The following is a 16,517-nucleotide window of genomic DNA, read 5'->3' as shown; positions in this document are numbered from 1 at the left end:
AAAAATTAAAATGTTTTGTTGAACACTAGAAAATTAATTCTTCATTATAAATTTATGCGAAAATTTAAAACATTTATAACACAGTACGGCATTAAAACTACATAAATGTAAGCAGTTCTAACACTTTAAACAATGGTAAACCTAAAAAGAATGTAGCAGGAAACCCACTTCAATATAAAACATTTTATAGTTACTTATGAACACTATAGTATATATTAAATCAAATAAATCAAAACAGCATATTAAAATTCTACAAAATGAATGTTAACAAATGTCACATTATGCTCATTTCCTTGTACCATAATTCTCAAAGACATCATTGTTGAAATTCTGTTTTATGGTAGTAACTAAAAACAGTTTCAATTACAATAACTACGCTTCTGCTTACTAGTAAGTAAATGATGTTGGTAATGTATAAATGAATACAGAATAAGAAGAAAGGAACTAGAGCTATGTAACACAGCTTGCTCTGATTGTAGCCAATTTATTACTATTTTATATGATTATACTAATTTTGAAGCCAGGGGATAGAAAAAAAATGAACAACCCAAGTTTCAGTGGACACTGATTTCTCCATGAGTTTTCCATTGACTTACTTGATAGCCCTGCTTATGAACTAATGGCAGAATTTAGCCCAATGTCTTTTGTTTCATAACAATACATTTGCTAAAAGAAACAAATGTTCAAGTAAATTATTTAAATGAAAATAACAAATGAGAAAGCATCACAGTTTAGAATAATATTTCAAGTCTGACTCTTGAATATATACAATTAACATTACTAATATTCTGACAATTGTTGTCCTATGCATGGTATATGTACACTCATATGAATGCTTAACTAAGCTTAACTAACTTTCATATTGGAAGTAAGCTGCCAGTCTCTTATTAGCAGATCTACTCTAAAATCAGAAGAGCACACGTTTTTCAGATGTTTGCTTCCAAACCTTTCAGATAAAGACTATATACAAATATAATCTAAATATACAAAACATTCTACATTGTAGTTTGAATCTAAGGCAAAGTTCATAATACAACTAATCTTTTATACAGTTAGATTTTCATTAAGGATAATACATATTTTAAGGAAATCTCTGAACCTGGAAGAATACCCCTTTCTTTTGCTGGTACAATGTTCCCTATTTTCTTCGTTGCAATGTATCTTAGACACATTTAATGTAATCCAAAATGTTTAACATGGCTGAATTTGCATATCCAATTGTTACATTAAGATGTGCCAATGGAAGGGCTGATTCTGCTCAGCAGGAAAAGCTGCAAGAAGTTGCAAAAATTGTTACTTTATGCTGTGATAATGAACTAAATAAATGACAAATCTTAAAGAACATCCTAAGGAAATATATGTGTATTGTATTAGGGTGCATCCATTAGGTGCACATATGATTATCATTGGCTTACCTTGGCACACATTTTGCTCGCTTTGCTCATACCCAGTTGCACATTGTATTTGGTGAGTTGGATTTGGTGGTGGTCGATGAGGATCAGCAGGGGTCCGTCGAATGACGTTGTTTCGTCCACCAGTAGATTCAGCAGCTGTGTCTTCACGCCCATTATTTACAATAATTTGAGCTGTTCTAGGTAGACAAAGGTATCCTCCGTAGTGGTTAACACATTTCATCCCACCTTTGCATGCATCTGGGACAATTTCACATTCATCAATATCTGTGGTTAGCAACAACATAAACCATGCTTTAAATTGGGACCTTAACAGACATTACCACAAGTAATGTAACAAGGCATGCAAGCACATTTGTATTGCCCAAAACGTCAAAACAGGGATGTAGACGATAACTCAAGAGAAAGGCCTAAGAATACCATTAACAAGTCTTTCACTTATAAAGATTTATTATACCTTTGCACCGCTGCCTGACAGGATCCCATTCATAGCCATCTGTACATTGCTGTATAGAAAAGAGATTTAGAAAAAAGACTGATGAATTAATATTTTTAAATATTTTGTGCATTTTGTTACTGGTACAGAAAATTATGTTCTGAACAAACAATAAGCAGGCTGGTTATGTATATACGATAGTATGGGGTTACGGTTACACTAGCGAGTTTTGCCAAAACAACCGGTGGAATGTCCACACACAAAATGCGTTTTGTTGACAGTTTGTCGACAAAGCTCAGCACTTTTGCTGGCAGCAATCTGCCTTTCAACCATGAGGTATAACGCTGCAGTTGATAGATTCTGTCAACAAAAAAGATGTGTGGATGCTCTAGGGGGGCCTTCTCTGGATAGACAGGGCATCCACAACAATGGGCAGCCCTGTCAGCTGTGCTTCTGGGTACCTGTTTTGTCGAAAGAGCAGCTGGGCAGTCCAGCTGCTTTGTCAACAGAGCTGAGCGCTCTCCCAATAGGCTTTTGTTTGTGGCCGCACTCTGTAAACAGAAGTTTTATTGGGAAAACTCTCCCAACAGTGACTCCTGTCGACAGAAGGCTACAGTTTAACCATAGCCTCAGGGAAGTAGATCTCAATGCAGTGCTGCTATGTAACAAAACTAAGCAGTAGTTTATACAGCAAATGAATAATCCTTCCTGAAATATTGGTCTAATAACTATTCTAAATTCCTAAATCACAAGATTTAAAAACAATAAAGAAACCGTGATCTCTTATTATTTGCCATTTTCATTTTGAACGATTAAGTTTCACGTTCTTCAGCTTTTCTCTGCAATCAGGAGGGCTACAAACTTTCTTTTTTTAAGGAAGAAAGTTGAGATTCTCACATAATCATATGACTCCTGGAGCTTGGGCTATATGAAAAACAGCCTGTATTGAGAGAGAGGAAAGTCAAAGTTGCAACATAGGGACTGCTCATGTAAATAAGACTGCAGGATTCTAATGAGACTGCCATCCACGTATCTATTCACATTAGTAAGGGCTACCACTGTGAAAAAGAGTTCGAAGGCTAAGGTCCCAGACTTTTTAGAAGGGCATTTTCACCCTCCCTCACCCCCAAAGTGTTCATTTTCTAGAGCACAAAATCTCATTTTTGAGAGGCTTAATTATCATCTCGAATGACAAGTAGTGGAAAAAGATAAAGATGTAAAACATCAACAAACTAAGATGTAGTACATGTTTCTGTCCTAGTTGATGCATTATTCTCCTAGTGTTGCAGAAAAGAAGTTGACTCAATAAATCAGCTAGTCATATTGAGCCAAATTTATTGTTGCTGCATCTCCTTGTCTTTAGTGAAGCTGCATCAGGGATAAATTTGACCCAGAGAGTTGCATATTGCTCAATGTATTATGCTGAAGTTGTTTTGAGAAACTTGTTACTAATAGAGATTGAATCAGCAGTAAAAACAACAACATTTTGTTTATTCACAGGTGACATCAGTGATCTGCCAAATGTAGCAGTGAGCTGGCGGGAAAAGCTGCTAGTGTTAGGAGGGGGCAAGAGGATTGCTAATTGTGTTATAATTCTAGCTCTCTAAAGGAATGACTACATGCTGAGTTGACACCACAAAAGTTATTGTAGCTATGAAAACCCAAGCCCAAAGGAAAACAGCAAATTAATGTATTTACTGAATCACCCAATTCCTGCTTATGTACAACAGAAGTAATGCACATTTAATACTAATGAGCCAAATCCACTCCCGTCAAAGTCAATGGGAGTTTTGCCATTGACTTCGGTGGAATCAAGGTTTGGCCTCAAATGCATATAGCACATGTGTAAAAAATATCAGTACAATAGGCTGCAATTTTCAAAAGGCACTACAGGAAATCCCACTTTCAAAAGTGGCATTTAAAGCCAAAGTCCATTGACATTCTTTGAGGTTTGGGCTTCTAAAGGCTAATGTCACGTTGGAAAACAGAATGTAGCAGTTGACATCACTTTTGAAAATGTTATGAGAGATCTGAACAAAACTAGGCAGCCTTAGTGGAAGAATGCTAGTTTTTTTTAGTGGCTAAACAATGAAAATGGAAAATGAGTCTATGCATTAGGCTTAATCTCATTTTAAAGCCCTGTGTTAAAACATTATATACATTGCTTTTGGCTGTAACATAAGTAATTATAACCCTGTAGACTTATTCAGAAGCATTTACTCATGAGAGCAGTCCCCTAACTGTAGTCAAAGCAACAGTTGCATGATTTCAGGCCCTTTGCACACAATCCTATAATGTGTTCCACAAAGACAAACTTCTCTGCTTGCATGGAATCCCTCTAATCTCAGAAGGCCTCTGAGCAGGAACAGCAGTCCACCCACATGAAAAGCTTTCAGGATCAGGTCCTCTGTTTTTAATGGAGGGTCAAATATGAAAAAAAGAAGTCATGAGCTAACCCAATGTAAACATTACTCTGCCAGGGATAATCATTACAAAAGGAAGTGAGCAAACATAAATGAAATTGCATCTTACATAAAAGAGGCAGCCCTGCCCCTCTATTCTTATCACATCCATTTTAGGGTCTGAGTAGAATATATTTCCAATATTTTATTAGCAGCTGGCCATACCTGCACAAATAATTATTCAAACCTATTTCTGACACTGATGATATGCCAGATAGAAATTTCATAATTTACACACTTTATTAAATGTTAAGACTAAAATTACAAAGTGTTTATATTTTGTTAAATCATCTTGAAATCTTCCAGCAGAAAGGGAGCAAAACGTGACGAATAGACAAGATCTATGGTTTCATATATTTATAATTAATGTACTAAGTTTGTTTTAAGGAAGTCCCATACAGTATGTTTGTAATTTTGAAGATGCTTGGGGGTCTTATTGCACAGAACCTGGAATTGCAAATCACACTAAGATATGCCCTTTTTGGTTACAGATGACATTTACTTTGGACATTTATGATTTTCCAGTTTATTTGGTGCATCAGTAAAACAAAACAAAAATGCTTCCAGAAGGTTCAAATCTTTCTGAAAGGTAAGAAAAAGCCCCCCTTGTAATTTTGTTCAATTCACCTTGTTCAGTACTTAACTATACCTTTCAAAACAGAAGGTATCACCAAGTTGAAAGTCTCAAACTTGGTTTCACAGCACCTTTAGTCTACAGTTAAAATACTAAGTCAAAGAACTTTGAACGGAGCACTCTGTATTGGCAAAGAACTATGGTGTGTTTGTTGAGAGCTATTTAGGAAAGAATTCCCACTAAGCAATAATTATCTCAAAGTCTGTTAAACCTTACCGTGTATGTTATAGTTTCTTCAGTTTCCTGAGAATTTACTGTAGTAAGAGTGAAAGCAGCCAAGAACATAACTGTCAACATCATGAATCTTGAAATAAATAAAACAAAACAATTTTAGAAACTATTGCTATTAAAAAAAATTAAGACTAAAAAGCTATGTGGGCAGTCCCCACATTCCTTACTAAGGTAAGACTTCCACTGAAGAATAAGGAGGGCAAAATGGAGCCCTTGTTATATTATGAGGAAGTGGCTGAGGTTTAGGAATGTCTTTGTCTTGTCTTTTCTCCATTGAAATAACAGACATTAAAATAATGTAACAACTAACACTGCATCACACGCAAGCATCCGTTCTCTGAAACAACATAATCCAGGTATCATACATATTTACAAGATCCTGGCAATTCTCTCAGTTGATTTGAAAGTAATTTTCAAATGTCTTCATGTCCCACCAGATGTGTATGAGAGAGATGTAGCAAGTAAAAGAACCAAGTCAGGAAAAATGGGATTTATCTGGATCCTGCCAAGTCTCACAACCCCCCCCAAAACTGTACTGTCACAACAGAGACTAAATCTGGCACCAAAAAATCCCAGACCCCATGAAACAACCAGCACTGCAAAATGACAGATCTAGTACCTGCATCCTGAACATTTTTGGCCCCCATGACCCCAGCTGCAGCACCCAAACGGATAACAGGTTCAGCTGTTCCTCCTACAGGTTAAAAACACAGACCCTGATGCACCCTAAGACAACAGTTCTACAAGAACTCCATTTGAAATGTAGATGCTGCTGGGTCTTGTCCAGCTTTTCCACAAACCCAGAAACTGTACCACCTTCCCACTAGTCCAGCTAAACAAACTCTCGGGACCTGCACTCACCCAAGTACAAGGAAGCTACCAACAACTCTGATTTGGCGTATGTACCTGCTGGGTCTGGTTCACTTCTGTCTGCCTGTTCCCCAATTTATCATCTACATTCAGTACACGTGCAGCTCCTCCTAGTCCACTACAATCCCCCGGATCCCAGCGGGCGGCAGTGTACCAGTGCTGCAAAACATGCGCCCACTGGCTAAAGCTGGCTGAGTTTTGGCCGGGAACCTCCCCGTCTCTCTCTTGCCCCCGGACGCATTGGACCTCCGGCCCCAAAAGTGCTCTTCGCAGTGCTGCTGCGGGGGGCTCAGGATCAGGGCAGGCAGGAGCCGCTCCCCAGCGGCTCTGGGTGCGCGGATGTGGGTCAGAAATCGGGCAGGCTCCGGCTGCCGGATCCAGGGCTGGGGCCGCTGCTGTGCCAGGACGCCCGGGGCCAGCTCCCCCGCAGCCCCTGGCGAGCCGGTTTCCGGACTCCGCGTGGGCGGTGGCGATGCGCTCGGCTCTGCGGAGGTTTGCGCTACCCCCGGCGGGTCCGGCCCCTGCGTGCCCCGGGGGCGGGGTGGGGGGTGGGCAGCTGCAGGTAGAGCGAAGCTGCCCCCATCTTTGCCTGCGCCCGGGGAGCCCTCGCCGCCCGGAGCCCGGCCGTCCCCGCCACCTCGCCCGCACAGCGCCTCCCCGCCGGCCCAGCTCCCCGTCTCCCGGTACCTGGGCGCGGAGCCGGGCGCCGCGGAGCGAGTCCCTGCCTGGCGCTGCTGCTCCCCCGCCGGCCTGGCATCCAGTGAGACGGGCCCGCTCCGGCGGTGGCTATTGAACGCCCCCTCCCGGCCCCGTGCTCCGGGATTAACCCCTTCGGCTAGGGCGCACGCTGCCGGGGGCGGGGGACAGCCGGGGCCACCCCCCGGGCCGGGCGGCGGGCCAGGGCTGCCCAGCCCAGCCGCTGCCCTCCCCTGCCCCTTGCCCCAGGCTGGGGCTGCGGGCGCGGAGCGCGGCTGAGCCCACACAAGGTGACCCCGGAGCTCCGGCCGCTTCCAGCCGCCAGGGGAAAGCCTAGATCCTGCAGGGACGTGGCCACTGCGAGTAAAGCTCCTACCGGTACAAGGGGTGGTAGGAGTTGGGGGCTCCCAAAGGCCGGTCCCGGGCCCCAGAGCATTTGCCGCTGGAAGGCAGGCGGGTAGCTGCAGTGATCAAAAGGACACAGGGTGTTCCGGGAGGGAGATGAATGTGGGCGATATGATGATGCCACTATAGCAAGGAATGGTCCAGGCTCCTCTGGAGCGCTGCCTGCAGTGCTGGCTACCGAGCGGAGAGAAAAAAGTGCAGGGTTAGAGGGAGTGAAGAAGAGGGTGAGGAGAATGACGAAGAGGCTGAGAAAACTTCCATGAAGGTGGAAAAGATCAGGGTGTTTACCTTAGGTGTATCAGAAGGGACATAACAAAAGTATACAACGTGAGTCTAGTACAGGGGTTGGCAACCAAAATAGCAAGAAGAGCCATTTTTACCAATTCCATAAAAAATTCAATAATTCAAGAGCCACAATGCATGTGAGTATAGGACGGTCCTTAATAAATAATGCCCAACCATACTTTTTGTGTCCCCTATTTTAAGAACGGCACGCACATAATGATTTTTAATAGGATACATGTTTACCGTAGGACTGTCACAAACTTTTTACATGTTCTATTTCCTTGTGCATTAGGTGTGTCTGTAGCACTGTTTTCCTGACTTCCACTCCCAAATCTTTTCTTTCTCTGGAGGACACTAGGGGGAGTTATCCAATGATTCAAGATCACACATTATTTTCTATTTAGATATGAGTTGTTAATTTTTTTTTTTTTTTTTTGCTTTGCAATTGTAGCCACAAAGAAGTTAAAGAGCCACATGTGGCTCCGGAGCTGACCCCTGGTCTAGTATATGAAAGTATATGACATAAAACAGTGGTTCCTAACCTTGGGTCGTCAGACCAGTGTGTTTCAGGGGGAGCTGTGAAAAAAAAATAAAAGATACATTAAAATAATCATAAAAAATAAGTTTTAAATAAATTGCAATGCTACAATCAATTATTATTTTAAATGAAATATGCTCCAATAATATTATTAATTGCTGCCTGAAATTCTGTGGTGTGGTTTCCTTTTTCATTTAATGACATGTGCCTATGGGCTAGAATTGGCTTCAGTGGGGGACCATGAACAGTTTGCCAGTGATTGGGGGTCTGCACTAGGGAAAAGTTTGGGAACCCCTAGTCTAGAAGACAACGTAGATCAGGAGCTTCCATCCTCTCTGCCTCAGAACACAGAAAAGATACTTCTCCCTCTCCCTCACCATCCACGCCTGCACAATCCAACTGTGGAACTCATTGCCACAGAATGTTGTTGAGGCCAAAACCATAGCAAGGTTTAGCACTGGATTGGCTATTGATATGGCTAGTCGTAACAAGCAGCATTGTTATAGTGAATGCTAACATGCATTCTGGAATATGTATTAAACCTTATAATTCAGGGTTTAATATAAGGTCTAATTATTCAGAATTAGGAGGAGACATAATGCGGGGAACAGATTAAATTATATCTTGTCTAAAATTGCTTGCACTCTCCTTTGAAGCCTATAATATTGGTCACTGTCAGAGACAAGGTACTGGATTAGTTGGTTCATAACAATTTTTGTGTTTCCTGTGCGAATACCTTAATGATGCACTGAGGCCAATGATGCTACTATGGAAGGGTTTGTGGGCTTGGATCTGATCCTGCAATGAGTTCATCATGGGTGGATCTTGTAACTGACTTCAGTAGGGAACTGCCCAGCCACCAGAATGTACCCATGCTGGACCCACTGCAAAATTGGGGTCCAAATTAATGGAAAAAATATATTTGCTTTCTTGAACAAGTCAAAAAAAAAAGAGATTTTCCTCAGCCCCTGGTTTTGTTCAAATACACCATTGGTTTAAGGCCAAGCATAGAAAGGAGATTTTTTTGAATAGCTGTGAGTGAAGACATGATTAGAATGAGAGGCTTTACAGCTTTCACTATGGTATTTGTTATCACAGAACATATAGACCCTCAATATGTCTGACACTGCATGTTTCATGTCCAAGTTCAAACTTATAGCATATGGTGGCGACAAGCAGGGCCCTGTGTCTCCGTGGACATTTCTATATATGCACAGTGGAGTTGGAACAGATGAAATCAAGTAATAGGAACATTTAGAAATAAGAAAACATAAACCCTTCCAGGCAGTCACAGTTTCTTTAGGACGGGCATTCAAACTCATGGACTACAGTTACATTACAGTGCTCTATAAACAGTAGTCACTGTCGTGAGAGTTTACCCGATAAAACTTCTGTTGACAGAGTGCGGCCACACACAAAAGCCATTGAGAGAGTGCTCAGCTTTGTTGATAAAACAGCTGGACTGCCCAACTGCTCTCTCAACAAAAAAGGCACCCAGAAGCACAGCAGACAGGGCTGCCCATTGTTGTGGATGTCCTGTCTGTCCAGAGAAGGCTCCCCCCAAAGCGTCCAAACAGCTTTTTTGTCCACAGAATCTGTTGACAGCAGCATTATGTCTCAAAGCTTTAAAGCAGAATGCTCCCAGCAAAAGTGCTGTGTTTTGTTGGGACATTGTCAAAAAAGCATTTTGTATGTGCCCACTCCACGAGTTTTGTTGACAAAACCAGGCTTTTGCTGGTAAAACTTGCTAGTGTAAACATAACCATGAAGTGTAACTAGAAAATCTAGGGCCTGACCTTGCAGACTCTCATACCCAGGGACAGAGCTTATTACTGGGCCATCAGTGAACTCACAGGGGCTACAGGCTGCTCTCTCGACAAAACAGGCTCCCGGAAGCACAGCAGACAGGGCATATTATGCACTATGCATGAACTTACTGGGCCTTGAACTTGTTGAGTACATTACCAATGGTGTTCAGAGGGTAGGATGGGGCTTTAAATCACACTGTACTTTTATAGGCTTGAAATAGGGACAAGGTCCTCAATCCCACAAACTCAGTTTTGTACCAGTATAACTATTTTGGTCAGGGCTAGTATTTTTATTTATCGATACTTATATTGGTACAGTCCCTAGTGTGGACACAGTTAAACTAGTATAAAGGTTCCTAACAAAGCCCTCCCCCTGAGTACAGCTCTTCTGATACAGGAATAGTGCACCAGTCTAGAGCATGTTTACCATGGTATAATTTTGTCAAGTCTAAGGGGCTGTAAGGCTTACAACATATGCTGGGTAGTTCAAATGGTACAACTTTTGTTTGTAGATAAGTGCTTATACACATGCTTAACTTTATGCACCAGAGATGTTCCATCGGACTACTCATGTATAGAATTAAGTACAAGCTTAAACGTTTACAGGATCAGGGATGAGTTTTTAGAAAGTCAGAAAAAATTCCTAAAAAAACTTTCTCACAAGCTTTTTGTAATGTCAAATGTGCTTGATTAAGTATTAAGTACTATGCCCATCCCTTGTTTTCATGAGGCATTGTGCAATTCTTTTTGGAAAATGATTTGGGTGAAACTATCAATAGTAAATTTAAAGAAAATAAATTAGTTACATTTTGAAAACTTAATGCAGCCTAACCCTCTACAAATTTCGAGTAGTTTTCTTTATAGCCAATCCATTTTGAATCGAAAAAACAGGGTTGAGCTGGGTAAAAAAACCAATCATAAATCAGTAAACAAGAAGAAAGTGAAGAAACAATTCAGCCCTCCAGCTGAGAGCCTGACAGAAGAGCATGGCTATTATTAGTAGTAGTTGTAAATGTTTGTAGTATGATAAAGACTCAAAGGCCTAATTGTGCCTGGAGTCCAGTTGTGAAGTGTGCTGTACAAAGAAATCAGAGCAGTGAGGGCTTTTGCTGCACAAAGATAAAAGAGATGGTGGAAAGGAGGCTTCCTTGGGTGCCAGTCTAAGATTCTGGAATGTATTCCCATGGGAATTGAGGTTAATCACATACCTCACCATTCCCTGCTTTAAGTGCAAGGTGCCTGTCTTTGATCTTGCCGTTTTGTAACATAAATACATGGGAAGGCATGTGTATATTCTTAAACAAAGCATTCTACTGCATACGCGAGACAGATATGCAGTCACATTGCTTAATGCGTAACTGGAAGACATTCAGATAATAGGGTGATGAACCTAGTATAAGGAATCTATCTAGAACAGAAGAGCACAGGGGTTGGGGACATAATGTTGCAAGAAAACGTATATGGTGAAAAATGGGCAGAGCTTTGCAACTGCATTTTGTTGGGGTTTTTTAATATGTTTAGTTGGGGGTGCTGGTAGGGTGAGAATGGAGAAGTCAGTAGACATTAGGGCATTGGAACGGGAAGGAAAGTGAGGAAGGTTGCTCACAGCTTAGCACTTTCCAGCCATGAGCAACATGCATCATAGCAGATATGAGTTTTACATGGGAATCTGGAGAAAGGAGAAGTTTCTGTGGAAGTTATCATTCATAAGAGGCAGCATGGGAAAAAAGCACAGAGGAATTTAAGGACAAAGCTGACTGGTGAGTGATAAGGGGTAGGAGCAGCAGAGTGAAGGCAGGGGTGGATGTTGTAATACATTACTAGATAAAATGGGTAAAAACAGAGCTAAGTTGTAAAATGCCGTAAAATTATAGTGAGGATTTTCTGAAAGGCCTCAGGGACTTAGGAGCACAAGTCCCATGGAAAGTCAACAGAGAGCTAGGCGTGCTAGTCTATATACTATTAAAACAAAAAAGCAATCCAGTAGCACTTTAAAGACTAACAAAATAATTTATTGGGTGTTGAGCTTTCGTGGAACAAACCCACTTCTTTAGATCAACTTCTTCAGCTGGGGGAGAGGTAGATATATTGGAGGGTAGAGATAGGATCCAGAGTGACCTGGATAAATTGGAGGATTGAGCCAAAAGAAATCTGTTATGGTTCAACAAGGAGAAGTGTCGAGTCCTGCACTTGGGATGGAAGAGTCCCAAGCATTGTTGTAGGCTGGGGACCAACTAGCTAAGCAGCAGTACAGCAGAAAGGGACCTAGGGGTTATGGTGGATGAACGACTGGATATGAATAAACAGTGTGCCTTGTAGCTAAGAAGGCTAATGGCATATTAGGGTGCATTAGGAGGAACATTTTCTGCAGATCTAGAGAAGTGGTTGTTCCCCTCTATTTGGCACTGGTGAGGCCACATATAGAAAATTGTGTCCAGTTTTGGGCCCCCAGTATAAAAAGGATGTGGATGTGCTGCAGCAGGTTCAGCGGGGGGCAACAAAAATGATTAAGGGGCTGGAGCACATGAGCTATGAGGAGAGGCTGAGGGATTTGGGGTTGTTTAGTTTACAGAAGAGAAGACTGAGGGGTGATTTAATAGCAGCCTTCAACTTCCTGAAGGGGAGCTCTACAGGGGATGGTGAGAAACTGTGTGGTGTCAGATAGCAGAACAAGGAGCAATGGTCTGAAGCTAAAGAGGTAGAGGTATAGTTGTATATTAGGAGAACTATTTCACCAGGAAGGAGATGAAGCACTGGAATGTGTTGCCCAGAGAGGTGGTAGATTCTCCATCCGTAGGGCTGTGGCCACACTTGGCCAAAACTTCGAAATGGCCATGCTAATGGCCAAGTCGAAGAATACTAATGAGGCACTGAACTGAATATTCAGCGCCTCATTAGCATTCACATGCTGCCAGCCACGGTGCTTTGAAAGCACTGCTTTCGAATGCGTGTGGCTTGGCGTGGCTACGCAAGGGTCCTTTCTGAAAGGACTCCACACATTTTGAAATCCTCTTCTTCCTCTCAGCTAAGAGGGCTGGGATTTATTTGACCTGCCTTGGCATTCTGATCTTCGCAGGTGAGCTTGTAGAGACCTTCATCACTTTGCATAGCCTGGTAGGCAACAAATATTCATCTGCAACTGGTCAAGAGCATGACTCTTTAACTAATCTACTAAATTCCCTGCTTTGAAACACACCTCACCTTTTTGGGGGCATTGACCCTATGTTGACTCCCATACATTGCACTAATTCTTTTTCATTTAGTGAACCAAGTTTACATCTCTTCTCGCTTGCTTTAGGAAGACCGAGGTTAGGAGCTTTAACAGCAAAATATAGTGCCTTGTTTCTTTCTCCATCACAGTTTCTATGGTTACAGATGAGGGAGGCTTCCTCTAAAACTTCAGAATGTGCAGTTCAAATAGTTCATTGATAATTACAGTACAGCAGTGGCATCAAAGTGTGGTAGAGGATATGTATGTTACATAAGTTTTTAAGGGCATTTGGCACATAGCTTCACAACACTGGTATTTTAACAAGCTATCATTTGACAAAAGCTGTTTCTTTTCCTCAACATGTATATGAAGCTCCTGGAAACAAAAGTTCAGAATTTTGTATAGGTTATAATACCATGTCACCTAATAATGCCAATTGGATTCATGTGGCTAAATTACTACACAACACTTTGGAAATATCCTGGCCAGTGCTTGTACCCAGCAGCACAGATATTAGGAGAAAACAGTTAATTCTTGCCTTAGAAAAAGCCTTCCCAATAATCTTATGAATGCCAAATAATAGTATATAATATACACGTGTGATATGTAATAAAATAGGAGTCAGTGAATTCTGAATGCATAAGTCTTTCATCTCAGCAATTCTGGATTCAAGCCTAAATTAAGTAAAAAAAGAAATGAAAACAGTTTGGTCTTCACATAGCACTTAGGGAAGATGTTATCTGTATCACACAACTATCTCAGATAGGCCCTGATCTGGAAAAACCTAATGAGAGAACAACAATAACGCAGTAGTGTGGGACTGAGGAATGCTGAGAGAGCATGTACCCTATACCAGCCTATAGCAAGTGCTATGTATTCACTGAAATATATAGCACTATCCTCAGAAATGTTTTCCCTTTTAATAGCAATATATTTTCAAAATAGAGATGATAAGTCCAGGACAGGCTCCTGTAGTTTGGAAGCTTCCACTTCCGTGGGGCTTTGAAGGACAGCAGGATCCAGACCCATGGCAATGCGAAGTATTGGAGAGGGCTGAATGAGTGTGTTGATTGCCAGTGGAATACCATAATAAAAGTTAGGTTACATGCTTGGAGATGTCAGTGAAAACTGTGGTTAAACCATTTATGCCACTATAGTCTTTTATTCCCCACCGTATGATCTTGAATCTTGTAGGCCATATTCTGCAGCATTCATTACTAGCATAGTGCTTCCTACCATGATATCCTCTGACAAAACTTCTGTTGACAGATGGCAGCTGAACTGCCAAGCAGTTCACAAAAGTGATCAGCTCTGTTGACAGAGAGTGTCTGGACTGCCTGGTAGCTCTATTGGCAAAACAGCCAACTGGAAGCACAATGGACAGGGCTACCAGGTGTCCTACAAGGCCTGTCTGTCGACAGAAGCCCCCCTAGAACGTCCAGACCAGCTTTCTGTCCACAGATCTCTGTTGAGAAAGGCATTATGCCTCACGGGGAATGGGATATGACTGTTGACAAAAGTGCTGTGTTCTGTCAACATACTTTCGATAGAACACCTTGGGCATCTTGACGCTCTCTGGGTTTTGTTGACAAAATGCTGGCTTAGTTGACAAAACCCTCTAGTGAAGACATAGCCAGAGATGAATCTGAACAAATCCCCAAACTCTGAAGCTCAGTTCTGGACTCTGCAGCTCAGGTCTGTCTCTAATAGACCTAAGGAGCCTGCTTCTCCTTGGACCACAGGTTGCTCACTGCTGATTTAGGAGGATTTTTTTTCCTGGTCATCTATCATGTAACAGTAGAGCTGTCTATACTGAGCACTGGAATGGAGGTGTTATTTTCATGTTTGAGTCACAGGAATTTTAGAACATAAATTATTTTGATAACATGGCATGCTGCTTGTCTGCTGTAATACATGGAAATATTAAAATTATTCCACATTTTGACTTGTAATTTATAGCATGTTGAAAAAGGATATACTGTGAGGAATTACATTTCTGATTTTATTGCTGATTAAACATGACAAATGTTGAACTTTTTTCAGTTAGAAGATTACACGTTTATCTTGAAAAGAGGAATTGCGAGTAAATTGCATACAGTGTACAGTTTACAGATTGATTGTTTTATTGTACAGATAATTTAAAAAAGAATTGTAATGGCAAATCACTCTTGATTTCATTAGAAAGCCAGAGAATGGGAAGATTAAAGAATTTTGTAGAAAATTTCTGACCAATGATGTCAAGATTATAAATAGGGCAGTAAAGGTCAGGAAATTGATAGAGGGTAATATAGGGATATTTCCCCTCTCTTATTTTGGCCTCACATTGACATATTTGTACTTGTGTTGATTTATTCATTTGTATTACACTGGTTACTGGAAGTCAAAATCAGGCTCATCACAAACCCTCAGTAAGAAACAGTCCTTGCCCCATGAATCTTGCCCTCCAACTGGGCAAACCAGACAAAGGAAAAATTCCCATTGAGTTCAGTGGGGCCAGGATGTTATCCACAGGATATGTTTACTCTGCAATTAGAAACCCACAGTTAGCCAATGCCAGCTGACTTGGTTTCATGGGGCTCAGGCTAAGGGGCTGTTTAATTATGGGGTGGAAGTTTGGGCTTGGGCTAGAGCCCAGGCTCTATGACCTTCCCTTCTCTTGCAGGGTCCTAAAGCCTAGGTCCCAGTTCAAGCGTGAACATCTGCAGTGCAATGAAACAGCCCCTTAGCCTGAGCCCAGGGAGCTGGAGCCAGATGCAGGGTTCTAATTGCAATGTAGATGTGCCCTACCTGTTTTCTAAAGATACAAACTAATTTTGATTTGATGCATCCCATTTTATTGCTTTGCCTCTGCCTAACTTAGCATCTGAATGACGAGTGATGCTCTCCAGATAATAGAGTAGAGCAATGTGGGCTTTTTTAAAAACAAAAGTGATGTCACAGCCAAGCCTTTTGTTCTTCTTCTAGGAGAATGTTACTTGGGCTATGGTCTCTATGTTCCCTGTGCACCCAGTGCTCCTGTGGGGGTTTTGAATGTTGTGGGGATGTAGGATTGGGCCCCATAAAGAACACCTCCAGTCAACAGAAGTGCGTGTGTATGGGTTTGTGTGTGTGTGTGTGTGGGTGGTGGGAGAGAGAGAGAGTGCTTAGAAATTAGCTGTCCTCTTCATGAGCCTTCTTTTCTGCTGGAGTCCATTTGTGCAACCATAAAACATTAGGATGTTGGAAGCCTTGCAGGAATTAGTCATAACGCATGTAAGGAGCATACCAAATGAATTGGGACATATTCACCTTTCCTCCCTCCCTCACCCCTCCAAACTATGGCTGTTCATATACAGCTTGTAGTCTCCATACTGTAGATTGGTCCTGACTGATACCAAGAGGCTGATTCCAATCCTCTGAAGAAAGAGAGAACATGGGTTGCAGTTGCATGCTCAGAACTTCAAAACGGTAAAACTCTTGGACTTACCTTCCAATCTATAGCATCACTCCTAACCCATAGGAGACCATAGTTATCATGTTGGTAGGACTA

General features: G+C 41.7%; 1 protein-coding gene and 1 long non-coding RNA gene across 4 annotated transcripts in view; one reads left to right on the top strand and one right to left on the bottom strand.

The window, feature by feature from the left end:
* The window catches only part of LOC142010904 (uncharacterized), a 120,421-nt gene extending 115,521 nt beyond the window's left edge, over positions 1–4,900 (top strand). The window contains exon 3 of the long non-coding RNA XR_012644914.1: positions 4,802–4,900. This is a non-coding gene — a long non-coding RNA (uncharacterized LOC142010904). The remainder of the gene's footprint in view (positions 1–4,801) is intronic.
* The window catches only part of EFEMP1 (EGF containing fibulin extracellular matrix protein 1), a 65,718-nt gene extending 58,570 nt beyond the window's left edge, over positions 1–7,148 (bottom strand). Inside the window, exons 1-4 of one of the 3 annotated variants that reach the window (XM_074989488.1) lie at positions 7,118–7,148; positions 5,161–5,248; positions 1,870–1,918; positions 1,416–1,679 (exon numbers count right to left, since the gene is read on the bottom strand). In XM_074989488.1, the coding sequence (XP_074845589.1) occupies positions 1,416–1,679; positions 1,870–1,918; positions 5,161–5,244 (397 nt within the window). In that variant the 5' untranslated portion in view covers positions 5,245–5,248; positions 7,118–7,148. Of the gene's footprint in view, positions 1–1,415; positions 1,680–1,869; positions 1,919–5,160; positions 5,249–6,081; positions 6,565–6,732; positions 6,862–7,117 lie in introns of those variants that run through there. The other 2 variants (XM_074989486.1, XM_074989487.1) reach the window with 2 other exon arrangements.
* Positions 7,149–16,517: the final 9,369 nt, after the last annotated feature.

This window comes from Carettochelys insculpta, chromosome 3, assembly GCF_033958435.1.
Source record: "Carettochelys insculpta isolate YL-2023 chromosome 3, ASM3395843v1, whole genome shotgun sequence".
NCBI lineage: Eukaryota > Metazoa > Chordata > Testudines > Carettochelyidae > Carettochelys > Carettochelys insculpta.
Note: the sequence above shows the minus strand (reverse complement) of the source record. Positions and strands in the feature narration are given on the sequence as shown.